Source organism: Cryptomeria japonica, chromosome 1, assembly GCF_030272615.1.
Source record: "Cryptomeria japonica chromosome 1, Sugi_1.0, whole genome shotgun sequence".
NCBI lineage: Eukaryota > Viridiplantae > Streptophyta > Pinopsida > Cupressales > Cupressaceae > Cryptomeria > Cryptomeria japonica.
In genome coordinates this window covers 572558630-572575095 of record NC_081405.1, presented here as the reverse complement: position 1 = coordinate 572575095, position 16466 = coordinate 572558630, and the positions used below count along the sequence as shown (strand labels likewise).

Below are 16466 nucleotides of genomic sequence, written 5' to 3'. Positions count from 1 at the left end.
CAAACAAAAGGTTAATAGCAAAGACTCGACAACAACTAACAATTAAGCCAAGACGACTAACCTAGAAAGCGAAAAAGTGGGGGTCCCCATTTGCGATGGGGCGATGTGTGAATACCTCACAACAGGTACCAGGCCATGTGGAGCCATAGGGCTATAAAATAACATCAAAAAACCTCAGAAAAGATGAACTATTGAAAAAAATTGTTATAAAAACATGAATTACTAGAGTGAACTTCTCTCTATGTATGGCCAATTTTATGTAATATGCACCCCTTAGATTTTGGTTTTTTGAAAGTTTGCCAAGTAACTTAACAATAAACAACATCCCTGTAATAGGTCACTGCTGAAATAAATATTGTCATTTGAATCCTGCAAGTGCTGAGTACATCAAAATTTCAATTGAGATGTCATTTGCAGGCATATAGTCATTTCATATTAATTAGTATTGAAATAGACATAAGCAAGTACATTAAATACCTCATATAAGCATCATAAATAGCTTGTTAAGGTCTGAACCATTGAGTAGAAAGAACAGGTCTGAAACTCGCACGAATACACTCAGCAACAGCTTGAAATCTCCAGCAATAAACTCCCAATACTCCAAGGCAATAACCATGTAATCACCAACATAGGAGTTAAGTCTTCAACTGATTTGTCACTCCAAGAAAATTCTGAAATAAGCTTTTGCAGGTCTGAAATTACAACAGCAGCAGTACCAATTCTGAATTTAGCACCCCAACAAGACCACTATGCATGAAACCCTCACCAACACAGACCAAAGTATTCACAATGGAAAGTGGATCTAAACTTAACTGAAACCCTCACAAATTCTCATGGAAGGTGGTGACCCAGCTTACCAGAATTGTTTGAAGCAATACCCATAAACATGGGATCAACCACCAACTAGAGCATCAAGATTGTAGGTTTACGGACCAGCTTGAGAACAAGGATTTGACCAGCAACATAACCCTGCAAACTTAAATCAAACACACCAAAAAACAATGCCGTAAACAACATGGAAAATTTACCATAAATATGGGTCCAAACAGCCATCAAAAACCCATGAATATTGAATCCTTTTGAATACCCGAATCACCAAATTCTCTGAAACTCAATTTATTTTCTGAATGGAAATTCCAATTCCAGCTAGGGTGGATCTTTCACCATCAAAACCAGCAGATTGAAGAGGGTTTTGGTCATCAACAACACCTAGAAGAAATTCCTTTGTTCATTCCAACAACATTCTGTTATGTGTGGAGTGCGTAAACCTTGTATGAATAAATGAGAGCCCAAACTCCAATTTATACCGTTTGGAGGAAAATTTAGGGCTTTCAAATTATAAGTATTTTATCTCCCTCCAAAAGGGTCCCCATAACACCTTTTTAAAACAACTTTAGTTCCCCACAACCTGCACGTCCAATTTGGGAACATTTACTTTACAAAACATTTAACACTACACTTGATAATAAAACACCACTTTAATACTTAAGTTTAAATATTTAAAAATAATTCCAATCACCTTATGGGAACTTGCCAATACACCGGGAATGGAGAATCTAACATGCCTGAACCGATTGAAGCTGGAAGATGATAAGTGATGTTGGCACAAGCACATACTATAAATAGCGGCGTTCTCTGAGAACCAAAAAGAACAAACCCCAAAAAACCTATAAATATCTATGCCATGCAAGCATTTACTATAAATAACAATGTTCTTTGAGGACCAAAGCGAACAAACCCCAAAAAACCCCAAAAAACCCAAAAAGATCGATGCCATGTAAGCACTTACTATAAATAGCAATGTTCTCTAAGAACTCAAGAGAACAAACCCAAAAAATCCCAAAAAGATCAGTGCCATGCAAGCATTTACTATAAATAGAAGTGCTCTCTGAGGACCAAAGAGAACAAACCCAAAAAACCTAGAAAGATCGGTGTGATGCAAGCACTTACTATAATCAGTAATTGCTGTTGAAACCCATTGAACTTGAGAACTGAGCTCACCAAGAACATTAGGACACTTCTTGCACATCTGAGAATCTAAGGAAACCCTGAAAACTGGTCAACACTCGCAGAACAAGATGGCGTAAAAATAAGGACATTACATTTTATTTAGTATTCTAAAATTGTTTTTCTGTGCTCTGCTAGATCTATCATATTATTTAGCTTCAAGTTTTAGATACCTCCTTATCATGAGTCTCATATCACACCATTCCATTGGGTAACCCAGGAGCTTTACATGTAGATTCAAGATTTTATTAGTGGGCCACGTTATCTTCTAGTTGATAGTTTAAACCTTTCTGGAGTCATTGGATGTCACTAGCTGAAGCTTATTTCCTGTCTTTCCTCCCTGATCCGTAAGTCATTTTATATGGTTAGTTCTTTGGTTATGAAAGCTTCTCTGTAAAATGTTACACGATCTTTAGCATGTATTGAGAACATGCAACGTTATTTGTGTTTTGGACCTAACAGTTGGTTTATTCACATTTGAGGCTAGAATAATATATTTTCTTATAGTTAATTTGGTGTGTGTGTATTATCTAAGTGAATATGCTCTTTTATTTACCTTTCAACTGTAACTTGCTTTTTTGACAGGAAACATTTGAGTTTTTGAATGTTCTTCAAGTTCATGGATTTCCTAAGGTCATGGGAGTTCTTACACATTTGGACAAGTTTAAGGATGTAAAGAAGCTGAGGAAGACAAAGCAACGTCTCAAACATCGGTTTTGGACAGAGATATATGATGGTGCAAAGCTATTCTATCTTTCTGGTCTAATTCATGGAAAGTAAGAGTTTGTGTCTTCCTAAACTTTTTGCTTTAATTACTGTGACTGTGAACTTTTAACATTGAGTAAATACTATTTTTGTTATGAGATGGTGATGTAGCTACCAGTATTGAAGTTACAAGTATTTACTGAAGAAGAATTTATTAAGTGGCCATTGTTAGTTATTTAAATATTTTAACTTTTTTGTATTTACATTTTTCTTTCAGGTATCCTAAGCGTGAAATACATAATCTTGCAAGATTTATTTCTGTTGCAAAGTTTCGTCCCTTGTCGTGGAGAACTTCTCATCCATACATATTGGTGGATCGTTTTGAGGATGTCACTCCTCCAGAGTGTGTACAAGAAGACCAAAAATGTGATCGAAATGTTACTCTTTATGGTTACTTGCGTGGTTGCAATCTGAAGAAGGGAACAAAGGTAATTTTCTGTTTTTGCACTCATGTTTTTGTTCAATTGGTGAATTAGTTTTTGTCATTGGTTCTCTCACCTTAAAAAATTAAAACTGAATGCTTATCATCCGTAAAGCCAGAAAATTTGAATTGTCTTCAAGGCCACATTTTTATTTGACTAATCATTTTTTTATAACAAAGCATGACATCTCCCCTGCAGCTGGCAGTATTTGCAAATATTCTTGAAACAAAACTGATTTAAGCACCTTTTGAGATATCTGATGTATTGCCCTGTTTAACAAAATCTACAAATCGTAATGAAGGCAACTGCTAAGTGATTGAACATCATCTTGCCCTCCATAATCTCTGAAGAGCAAGCAGTCTATATACAAGAGAAGTAAATCTTGGAAGTAACCAATCGAAGCCACAAAATGATGCAGTCACCAAACCTCTCAAAAGAGAAGGGTTTGATAGCCAAACTTGACATCAGCAAAGCCTACAACAAAGTGAGTTGGAACATTCTAAGATTTTTTTTTGAACTTGACACCATTGATCCTGTATGCTTCTCTCTCTCTGGAGATGCTCCCTTTTTGATCCAACACATGAAATTTCAGTTAGGAATGCAGGCAAATCATCTCGCACAATCTCATCTGAGCTCAATGATGGGACCACAACAAAGTAGCCTGAGGACCATTAAATTATGGTTAATGGTTTGGATGGATTCTAGTAGACCTTGAAGGAGCAAAGGGACAGTGTTGTAAGAGACTACTGCAGAATTGAAATCATCAATTTCTAGGATTCTACAACACATAAGGATGTTTAAAGCTCTATTTGACAAACAGCTGAAGCTAAATCAAATAATGAGATAAACAAGAGTCACTTTGAATGGGCAGTTGAACACACCATTGTGGTGCATCTAGAACTTGATGTTACTCAATCTTTCCAGATACTCGGCCAAGGCAAGTTTGGAATAGGATGGGAATTATGGTAGCTCGTATTCTCAAAGTTGATGCCTTCATGTGGCTAGCCTCAAGATATTTACACTAGAGATGCTGTGAAAAGGGGATTTAAACACCCTAGTAGGTGCGTCCTCTATTGACAACTCAAGGAGTGCGCATAGCACCTCCTTTTGGTGATTTTGATCTTCAAATCTAGCACAAGGCTTTAAACAAGTTCAATTTGAATTAGGTAATCCCGAGTCATTTCTTAAATTGCTATTGGCATGGTCTTGTCCAAACAACAAATCCCAACTTGAGGATCTTTGGAAGGTCTCCCCTCTCTGATTACATGGAGCATTTGGCTAGAACATAAAAATAGGAGTTTTCCATGATCAAAACCTCTCTTTGGAACATTGTGTTGCCAAAATTGAAGTGGCCATTTTAAAATGGGTATCCTCCCAAGCCAAGATCCACCCATATGAATTCAAAGACAAAGGCGAATAAAGAAGACTCAAATTAATCTTATTACCTCTAATGGGACAAGAGATTTCAATGTCACCAAGATTGAAATAAGATGGACTCCTCACCCACTATATTTTGATGGTTTTAGAAGATAATCATGGAATTGTTGGTGCAAGTGTCACATCAATGATTGTACAAGTAAATTGGTAACGAATTCAGTTGTTCATATACTGAGGGTACTTGAACAATGAAAAATAGGATGTTGCCTTAGTTAAAGGCTTAAAGGTACTTTGCCACCAATTGTGAATATTTCACCCTTAGTAGTGTAAGATCTCTTAGTGATCTTCATCTATGCTCTCACTCCATGTCAGAGCTTGAATAAAATTCTGAATGCAGTCAGGCTTCACAAGAAAATCTTCTTCTTTTATTGCATACATGAAGCTCATAAGTTGACAGATCTTCGAGTCAATGTCAACTTCTTCCATGGTGCATTCTCCTAGGTTACAAATTGAGTCATGAATGTTCGTGTTTGTGTTCATGGTTTGGCAAGGAATTTTTTTTGGCACAATTTTGTTAGTTGACAAATATTGGGAAAAAATAGTAATTTACTTCCAGTATATAAATCTACATTTTTAAAAAATTTGAACAATAAGAATACAAGGAAAATTAAATTGTAAGTCTGTAGTATAAGATTTATATTTAATAAATTAAATAAAACTTAATAAAAATCTGGAAGCATAAAACTTTATAAAATAAAAAAGTTAATAATTCTAAATTAATCACTAAATAATTATTATTCAAATTTCAAATAATCATATAGTAATATATGAATTAAATTTGAAAACTAATTTGTTTCCTAAAACTTAATAAAATATAAAAATAGAATAAAATAAATATTAAAAAATTGAATCTTTAAAATGTAAAACCAAACTGAAAACAGAAATAAAATTTCATGAAAATGTAAATCTTCATAAAACTTTTATTTATTTTTGATATGTAAAGGTGGACTTGGGTTCATTCTCTTTGCATTAAACCATAAGTATCTACACATAAAAGGTATTTAAGAGTTTAACTATCTTGTGGCCATTGAAAGCTAGAAAGTTAGAGCTTTCTTGGCCAGCAAGAAGATACAAACCATAAACACTTAATAGACATATGCTAAAACCTAGACCAAAACAAAACATAGCAACAACTATGACAATCCAAACTAAAGAAATGAACCAGCTTCCTCCATGTTACTCAATGTCGTATTTCAAGTTACCTCACTTGCAACTAGACTAGTATTCTTGATCTTCTATTTGATGGAAAGCTTAGCCTTTAATGCCTTGTCTTGATCCACATGAGGAGGAGGTGACTAGGCATCTTTCACTTCATGTAAAATATCATCAACAAAGTTAAAAAAATAAAACAAAAAAATTAGTGCTACAACATGACCCATGAGACCACAAATAGATAGCTCATTTAAATAAGATTAAAGACGACATTTTATTATTTTACTAGTGGAATAGGAAATGCAAGATATGATAGCCTTGATTTTGTGGACATTGATATTTAAAGATCTTCACCAATGTTCCATGGGTCTTGGGATAGGGGGATGGCAGTGGGATGGTGGTGGGGTAGGAGTTTGGGGGCAGAGCCCCTAGTGGGGTTGAGGGATAGCATTTCTAGTGTGATTAGGAGATGTGATCGAGTCCCCTAAGGGTCTTGGGGACGTCTTGGAGTCTCCTTGTATTATCCAAAATAGGGGAACATTTTAGAAATGTCCCTTGGTATGTGGTGGTATTGGTAGACTGAAAGGGGGATATTTCTGCCAAGACCATCTTAGAATCCTCATCTTTAAAACAATTTTTTTTTTTTTTTGGCCGGGGGGGGGGGGGGTGGCAAACACATCCTTGTAGAACACCTATCTTCACTAAAAGGTCTAAGATGATAAGAAACCAAGGTGAAGTGTGGTATGTTTTTATCCAAACTTATTAATAGTTTATACTCAATGTCTAATATTATTGAGATGTGTAGTATTTGATATTTAAAACAATTAAAATTCATTTTTTTCCATGTGTTATGTTTGTTAGAGGTTGCATGAGGTGAGGGAGTTATGAGTAAAATTTAGGAAGAAATTGCAATTATGAATGGTATGAACCTCAATTATTCTTCCTGATATAGTTGAGGCTAAAATGATTGCAACTGTCTATTAAATCCTTCACAATTTCTTATTTATGACAAACTTTAGTCTTCTTTGGGCTTGAACATGCTAGGTTTGTTCCAATTTGGAGAAGAACAAAATTGGTTTGGATTGTAGGTATGCCCAATGTTGATATTTAGTATTTTTGTAATCTTTTATACCTAAATAGAATGAAATTTCAATGGAAATTAAATGGAAAGTGTCATTTTAAAGAAAATGGAAGGTTTGATTTTCCAAGTTCTATTTAAAGGGACAAGGGAGTAGTTGCAATTCTCCAATTAAAATTATATGCCAAAATTTGTTTTGGCTTGTGTTGATGTGGTTTTTATGACACCTCGAACACAGAATGGAAAGTGTCATTTTAAAGAAAATGGAAGGTTTTATTTTCCAAGTTCTATTTAAAGGGACAAGGGAGTAGTTGCAATTCACCAATTAAAATTATATGCCAAAATATGTCCTGCCTTATCTTGATGTGTTTTTTATGACACCTCGAACACAGAATAAAATACTAAGTATTCTATCCTCTCTTGAACAAGGAAACCTCATATGCTAAACTATGTGATCAAATAAGGCAACCCCAAGGTTTACAATGTGAATAGTCGACTTTAATGTTGGATAGACTTAGTGAAAATAATGTGATATTGCTGGTAACACAAAGGGTCTTACATTTTGCTGGTACGTGGAACACTAAACCTGACTTGAAAAATAAAAGACAAAAGAATAAGGTTAAGGAAATATAAGCTAACACCTAACAATGCAAGAAATGATTGCTGACTTAGTGAAATCAAACTAACTTTTGCTTCGCCATGAGGAAACAACTACACAAAGATGGTGCAATCTCCTAAGGGTACTCAAATGATTTTCATATCACTTATGCACACCAACACAATGAACAATGAACATAGAGCGATTGAAGTTAAGCTTTCAATATAATTTTAGACTAACCATGCATTATTCCAAAAGGTATGAACATGTAGGCTTCACCATTAATCAACAATAAGATCTTCCATTCAGCTAATCAACTGCATGTAAAATTGATTTAAATTAACTTAAATCCACCATAGTTTTCAATGAAAATCATTTGTTTATTCCAACATAGTCTTGACAACAATCTCTAATCTTCTCCCACTGCTACTTCTACTCTACCTCCTATTATTGCTTTGACTATTGATCTATTTACCTTTACAAATGAGAAGGCAAGGCCTTATATAGAGGTCTTGATTGCAAATGAGGGGCAATGATTGATTACAAATCAATAGCTGAGATAATTCAAGATAAACCCTATCTAGGGTAAGTTGCAACTAACTCCTCTTTGACCAGTGAGATCATTACAATATTTTGGACACGTCCTTTGAATGTGGAAGAGTGAGAAATGAGGTTAGTGTTGTGACGTTTTCACACATCGCCCCATTGCAAATGGGGACCCCCTTCTTTTTAGGCCCTCCTGGTTTTTTGGCTTGTGTTTTTGTGGTCTTTTCGCAGCAGTCTTTGCAGTCTCTCTGCTTTGCAAGTGTTTGGGGGTCATATTGATTAAATCTACTTTTTGTTTGAGTGAATTCGGCTAAGTCTAGGACTCGTTTTGTGAATTTTAAGGTTTTTGCCTTCTGTCCTAGATTTTAGGGGTTTCAGTTAGGGTTTTTGGAAAAGCTGAACATACGTCTGGAATTAGGGTTTTTGTAAAATTTGAGCCAAAACGGAGCAACTTTCTATTTTTAGAAAGTTCCTATTTTTTAGGGATTTTACTGAGTCCCGGATTGGTCTAATTTTGCCAAAAATTAAACTTACTTTTTTTAGTAAGTTCTATTTTTAGTAAGTGCTTTTCTGACCTATTTTGCCCAAACCTTGACATTTTGAAACACTTACTATTTGGGAAAATCTATTTTTGGCAGGATCTTCATAGGAAAACACTGAAAGCTGAATATCTCCGAAGACGCTGAAGACTGAACGTTCCTGAAGACCATTTCTAAATCCGGAAAAGTCAGAAGGCAAACAAGTTGGATCAAAAATGGTTAAGTTTGGAACTCCTATTCCATAAGAGGAAAGCATGCAAAATCATCCAAGTCCAGAAATTCACATCAATCCACCAATGTCATCCTGATTGGAAAATGGCCTGAAATTTGACTAAGTCTGGAAATTTGGAAGATCTTCCAAAATCCAGAATTTGCATTATGATTCCTATGGACTTGAAACCACTCTCAAACATCCTGACAATATATATAAAATATAACTTAAAGTATAAGAAAGGAAAAAGACATATTGAAGATGCATGGACATGGCCAAAATGCGCCCAAGCCAGGGTTGGGGCGCCAAAACCAGAAATGCATTCACAATTGGAAAATTCCACCTCTCCATGGACATGTTGAAAATGCGCCCAGGTCTGGGTTGGGGTGCTGAATTGAGAAAGCCATTCACAGAAGGAAAATTCATGAATCCTTGGCGTGGTAAAAAATTTCACTCAAGCAAAAAATTTGAAATTTTGCCTAAGGCACGAAATCCAAGAAGTCAAGGAGGAATAAAAAGCAGAATTCCCCTCAGGCGAATTTTCGATTATCCTATTTTTAGACACCAAATCCCGACCAAATGTGGAAAATTTTATAGATTCAGAATCGGGGTGAAATTCTTCATCCAATGACCCTGGCTCCTAAATTTTAGGAGGATCCCTAAAAGATAGGGATGTTGAAAAGGAGACATGGACAATTCACCAAACAATGAAATCCTTCCTCAGGAGGAATTTCCGCCCCGACCTTGTGGAGGGCACCAAAATGAACAGTGCACAAAGAGATGAATTCCTTTATCGAGGAAGAATTGCACCCAAGAAGAAGAAATTCCTGGAAAAGATGAAAATTTGGCTAAGTGTTGGAAATTCCTTCCTTCGAGACAAAATTCCAAGCAAGGAAGAAATCACACCCAAGGATGAATTGAACATAAAATTTCTAAGGCAAGGAAGGAATCAGGGATGAACTGAACAAGAAATTTCCCCCCCAGGGAAAAAATTTGAAAAAATCCATTCTCGGGCATCAAGTCACATCCAAATTTCAAAAGTTTTACAGATTTGGATTCGTAGGAGAATTTTCTCTCTCCTGGACCGTGGAACCCTAATTTGGAAATTTTTCTAAAAAATAGGAAATGTGCAGAATCGATGAAAAACCTTCTTCAAGCAAGGAAAGTTGAGGAGACTTCAAGAAAATTCTTCCTGAATCGAATTTTCCCTCTCCAACAATTCCGGATGTGCAGGAGCGAATATACGACGACAGAGTCCATTTGCATGGCGAGGATCTATTGAACGCATGGCAATATGGTGGCGCATTCATTACCGGAATATTTGACCAAATGGCAACTTGGTCATTGCATGTTGAATTTATGGCAGATTCCTTTTGCATGCAGCCGCCGCATGTGGAAATGATGGAGCATTTATGACATAATGGGGTGATTTTTGCATGGATGAATATTCAACGCATGTTGGGCGAATTTGAAGGAGGTGGTCCATTTAATGTGCAATGGATGCTATTCTGGGTACTTTTGAATTAATTGTAAATGGCCATGATGGGTTATTAATTGGAGATTCCCACCTTGTTGCATCTTGAGTGGAGAATCTTTTAGGGAAAACCCTAATTAGGGTTTTGCATGTAGCCAGGGCTTGAAGCCTATATAAGGGGTGACCCCCCTCATTTGTAAAAAGGGGGAGCTTGTATGAAATTGTTGCGATAAGTTTTTGAGAAAATAATAGTGAAACGTTGTTCTCTGATGGTGTCCGCTTGAGTTATTTTTTTCAAAACTTGCATGGTTTCACCTTCCTCACTTAGATTAGAAGTAGTAAAGTGCTTTGATTTCAATGGAGAATGTAATTGTGTTTGATGAATTTCCATGGTTCATACTTTTTGTATCTTGCTGATTGTAAGTTGCAGTGTAAAGTTAGCCCGAGCCACTAAACTTGTGCTAAGTTTGGTTGTGGATAGTCGTTTGGATTGCGCCGTTTTGGGTATTCAAATGCACTTTCTCGATTTGAAAATCCTTCAATATCCTCAGAAGATTGCACCGGTTCTTGCGGAGTTGTAGTTGAACTTGGCGAAGCAGAGCTTGGTTTATTTGAAATTTGTCCACCAGAGCACTATTCATTGTTATCAATGCCCTTAGGAGTAGATTTAGATCCTTCAGAACCCTTTCCCTTTTCTTTCAGTTCATTTTAGTCCGTTCGAAGCAATAGCATCGCAGAATTGCCATATTCGATGATGGAGTTCCAGCCACAACAAAGAAGTGAAAGAACGATGCACACGTAAGGCCCCTTGGATTACCAGCAATCACATCAGCCAACTGAGTCATGTCCACGCATTGAAGGAACCTTGGAGTCGATTGTTTGAACTTCTTGCAATCTTAGCATGCAATCGTACTTTGATCAAGAGAGAGTGAAGTGACCTTTAGGCAACTTTATTCTGTGTTAGACGCTGTCATAAAAAACACGTCAACAGTTAGGTACATTGAATGATATTTGATGTAGTTCCACGTGTCACTTGCTCCTTCACTGTATGAGTTAGGTTCAATGCATCTAAACATGTTGACTTGGCATTGCTTGGTTGGTTGGTGATGATTGGGCCCCACCTTAGCTTGCACGTACCCCTAGCGATATCTCTTGATACTCAACATAACCCAATTTCTTGATTGATTGTTCATATTCCCAAATTGCATCATCTTGATGATCAAGTTTCTAACTTTGCTTAATTCTTCTGAAACTATCTTGTCTATTAGTTGATCACACTTCACTTTCACATCTTCATGTTCAGTAATCCTTCTTGTGATGTTTTGCATTTCATTCTCAAATTTGGAATCTTGAAACGTATCTTTCTGATGCAATTCTTGACTTCATGTTGTGGAATTCTTTGTGTCTACTATCATTGTGAAGTCTTCCTCATGTTCGAGCTAATTGTTATCTTTGCTTTGATCTCGTGCATCGTAACGTCCCCTTGAAAGATGGAACATGTCCTCAACGTCTTTATCTTTACTTTTGGAATTCGTGGTCTTGAAAGTCCTTGATTTCTTTGTTGTTGTAGAGTCCTTATGTTGACCTTGGATTTCCCTTGGAAATCCAAGTTCAATGTAAAATCTTTCCTTGTAGAGCAATGAGAATTCCAACCTTGATTCCTCTTGTCTCTTCCATGTTGCATTTTGCAGTGTTGAGGCTGTGAAATCCTCCTTCTGACACATGTGCATCTTCTTTGAAGTTCTTGAGCTTGTTTTTCCTTAGTTGAGCAATCCTCCTTATTGTTGAGTTCCTTCTCTTGATGAAGTGTGGATCTTGACTTCCTCATGGTTTTGTGCCTTTATTTTGTCGTTGAATCTTTCATCCACATCCTTGAATGACCTGTTGAGTCCTTCATCTTCCGTGCCTTGAATGTGTGGATCTTGTCTTTGTATTGGTGAGTCTTGTTGGTGTTGGAAATAAGCCACACCCAGACCGACGATGGACTGGTCCAAGAGGGGCCAGTAGCTCAGTGGTAGAGCACTCCAACAATGTTGGAAGGTCCTAGGTTCGAGTCCTAGCTGGTCCATGTCTCAACATGGTATCAGAGCCAAGTCCAGGCTAGGAGTCCCAAGCACACGAGAGGTGTGGCTTAAGGGGGGTGTTGGTGTTGGAAAGGATCGACGATGGACTTGTCCAAGAGGGGCTAGTAGCTCAGTGGTAGAGCACTCCAGCAGCGTATGGAAGGTCCTAGGTTCGAGTCCTAGCTGGTCCATGTCTCAATAGGTACACCCGCCTAGGTTCTGCAGAGCCTAAAGTGAGGGAGTTAGCAACCTAATTGGTTCACTCCATAAGTTGGCCAAATCAATTGGAAGGTTCGAAGATAGGATTCGGCATAACCTTAGAACTTATCCAATCTGTTGATTTGAGATCCAACAGTTAACCTTGATTTTTTACTTTGGTAAATTTTGAACTTTTCATGTTTAGTGAAAGAATAATTGTTGTATTGCTTATTAAGTCAAAGTCAGTAATTGTTGGATGCCTTGGCACATGCCCTAAATTGCAAAAAAATTCTTTTGGATGTGTTATGAAAGATGTGTAAGAGCATACATTATGAGGCATACAAGCATGATTAAGAGGGAGGTTTCAAAGTGGATTGGGAATCTTGACCCACTAATGACATTCCTTAAGTCATCTTTCTAAAGGTGGTAAATGACAAATAGAGTGTGGGTGGTAGGGATTTATAACTTATTATTTCGGGATCTTGTTTGGACCCACGATATTGCCTTTCAGTGGTTATTTGGTCCCCCATGAGTCTAAATATTGAAGGCTTGAGATGGAGACATAGGAGAAGAGTGTTTTGTGGGGTTATGATGTCCACAGAGGCAATAACTTGATACTAAGGGAAATGCATCTAAATAAAAAACGTTGAAAGATTTGAGTCAAGATCTATTTTACTTAGTGTTAGCCCAATTTTACACTAGTCAAAATTTGAACTTTTGAACTAAATTTATCACTTGACTAGTCAAATACTTATGTTTCTTAAGAAATTTCAATATTTCTTGTCATATGGTTTCGCTCAAAAAGACTTTATTGAGTCCAAGTTGATGGTCGTCATATGTTAACAGGTTAGTGCATAATGCTTGATTGTCAATGCGATGAGATTCTCCAAATACTATTGGCACCAAAAGTGTAATCGGCTAGTTTGTGTGTTTTTAAAAGTTGTCAAAATAAGGAGAAGTTGGAGAAGTTGTTCACTTTAATCGCCATTCAAATATAATTGACAAGTTGGCCAAGTTTGCCAAGACATGGATGAATCTATTGAAAGTTCTAGCAATCAGTCATTTTGGTTGATTCATCAAAGTCATCATAGTGCTGAATATTGGCAAGTTGTGGTACTTTTACAAATCACCGATGGGATAAAAAAAAAGTAAAGGATATGCGAGGTGATATAAGATAGTTTACTTGGTTTACAAAGAAGTTGATACATATCACCATCAGTGAAGTTGGTTGGCTTCACTAAAATACCGACACATTGAAATATAGCCAGTCCATTTCAAAAGTTGGTTTTACTTCAAACTGTTGAATCTCTCATATGTCGACAAGTTAATTCCTTCTCACAAGTCATCGATGAAGTGAAGACATGAAGGATAAGTGAGGTTATCGGAAAGTTGGCCAACTTTCACAAATCACTGACGAAGGGAGTTTCTCGTTTGTTTATGAAGACCAAATATGAGGTAGTTATAATAACTACTTATAGATAACTACTTCATTGAAGCATTATGTGCAAATTCATGGTGAAGGTTTTACAAACTATCAAGCAAACTCATTTGACATATGAAAAGTTGGTTCCACAATCTTTGTTACCATTCTCCTGACCTGCGCAAATTGGGAGCCTATGAACAGAATATGAACATTCATCGAAGCATAAAGGACATGTCACTTCCATTTAATGTTGTAGTTGCAAGGCACTAGTCGATATACATGCAAACTTGGCAAGCACGTTCAAAGCATATGAACAGTTTGATGGGCCATCTCAAAGAAATATGGGCGCATGGTGTAAAGTCAAATTCCACAACCGCTGCTGGCATTCTCCCTGTCTGTGCAAAATGAGAGCTCTCGAATGGGTTTTAGTCATGCATCCGAATATATCGCGTACACTTCAAAGAGAGGTTATCTCATGAAATGCAATGTTGCGGATTTTGCACTAAAACATATTTGTTGAAAACAGTTATAAGAATTTCAAAAAAAAAAATGCGATTCACAGTTGTAAAGCCGAACTCTGCAACCTTGGCTAATATCTCTCTACCCGAGAACTAAAAATGGGAGCTCTGGTGCAGGGCATGGACATCCATCAAAGTATCATGTGAAGTGTTTGACACAGTGCCTCAGACAAATGTCGTCTCAAGGAACACAAGGATAGCAGCGAGTGCACAAAATATATTTGTCAAAAAGCTTTGGAAACTTTGAAGCAATGCAAAAAGCAGGTGTAAAACCGTATTATGCAGTCACATTGTCATCTTCCTTGCCCGCGAGTTCAGTAATGTAACTCAGAGAAATATGTTCTAATGACAAGCAAATAGTGTAGGATATGCGCATCAAGGATTTGTGCAAAAGTCTTTAGAAAGTTTCAGGAAAACCGTGCCAATGGTCTCCCTGTCTACGCAGAATGGGTGTTCTTGAACATGTTATGATTATGCATGCAAAATGTACAAGCGACGAGAGGTGTGAAGACAAGATTTGCAATGTTAGCCACCACCCTCTCTGCCAGTGCAAAAATGGAAGCTTCGAACGATACACAATGTGAGAGCACAAACAAGGCACGGTGAACTGTTTGACAAATGTCTCAAATCGATGTCATCTCATGACATGCGATGATTGCAAGATATACAAAGATGAAACTTCGCAGCAAATGCAATTAGCGGGTGTAAAGTCACATTCCACAACCTCAGCCAGCAATGATTGCATGACATGCTAAAAAACGAGAAGTTGAAATGGCCTTAGGAACCTGCAAGCAAATGCAACATGCGAACAAAGAATGGAAGCATTGACAAGTCTCATTAATTGCATGATCAAACACCTCAAGAAGATGTCGTTTCTAGGAATGAAATAAAACGATTGCAGATTGAGCATAAAATGGAGTTGTTGAAGAGGCTTTAGAAACTTCAAAGCAAATGCCAGGCCAATAAGGCCGATTCATACAACCTTCACTAAAGTCCTTTCTGTTTGTTCAAGACGTGAGATTTTGACAGAATGCTTCCAAGGGATTCAATCTCATGAATTTGATGAATGCATATAAGCTCTGTTAAAGATCAAAACATTCTTGAAGAGACCTTTCAAATATATGCAAATAAGTCAACCTTTAATGATACAGCGTACAACAATTTTAATTGCAGTGGGTGAATATATTTATTTTGAAGCTATTTGGAAAAATGCTTTGGAAGGACACATTCAACACATACAATTGGAAGTCTTCTCATATTATGCATACACAAAATGTGGAGACAATGTCAAATGGAAGAAAAGGTTGATCATCAATGTGATTATGGTGGATTTCTTCCAAGACCAAGTTCGTTCTTGATGATTACAAGCAGACACATTGCCACTTTGACATGGCCAATATCTCACTTCTCTCTTTGATGTTATGGGCCTCAAATTATCTCTTTTTGTAAAAGTGATATACAACTACAAGTTATCACTATGAAAGTTAGGTAAATCCTAACTTGTCTCCAAAAACGGTAGTTATCCCAAGTGATTAAATTAGATAGTTATTTTAAGTGATTCTCCTAGGGTAGTTATCCTAAGTAGTTGCGAGGTAGTTATTTCAAGTGATCACTTTGGTAGTTATTTTAAGAACTTATGCTAAGGGATTATGTTAGGTGGTTATCCTAAGTGTTTGCTTATGATAGTTATCTTAAGTGGTTATTGTAAGTGGTTACCAAAAGTAGTTATGAGTTGGTTATTAAGGTGGTTATTGCAGGATGCCTATAAATACAAGGCCAATTCATTTGTAGGGGAGATACTCGGACAGAGGGGAGACTATGGAGAAATTCTTAGAGAAGTAGTTTGATGAATTTTGTGTTTGGACTTTGTATAGAAGAGTTCTTGAGATTGTATAATTTCATGAAGATAATGAAGGATGTATTTAGCTCGTATGTGCTAGATGTGCTTCTTAAGTTATTATTACTAATCTTTCATATGTCAAATTGGTGATATCTTTTGTCTATGTGTAAATCATCTGTCATCTATTGGATTGCT

The 16466-nt window shown here is 36.7% G+C and overlaps 1 protein-coding gene and 1 non-coding gene across 3 annotated transcripts in view; both read left to right on the top strand.

Annotated features, from left to right (window-relative positions):
• LOC131050177 (uncharacterized) overlaps nucleotides 1–16466 on the top strand; it is an 87495-nt gene that overhangs the window by 55828 nt on the left and 15201 nt on the right. For both annotated transcript variants that reach the window (XM_057984362.2, XM_057984363.2), the window contains exons 6-7: nucleotides 2593–2783; nucleotides 2990–3200. In XM_057984362.2, coding sequence (XP_057840345.1) covers nucleotides 2593–2783; nucleotides 2990–3200 — 402 coding nt within the window. The remainder of the gene's footprint in view (nucleotides 1–2592; nucleotides 2784–2989; nucleotides 3201–16466) is intronic.
• Nucleotides 12227–12297, top strand: TRNAI-AAU (transfer RNA isoleucine (anticodon AAU)). The gene has a single exon. It is a non-coding gene; the product is annotated as a tRNA-Ile (tRNA).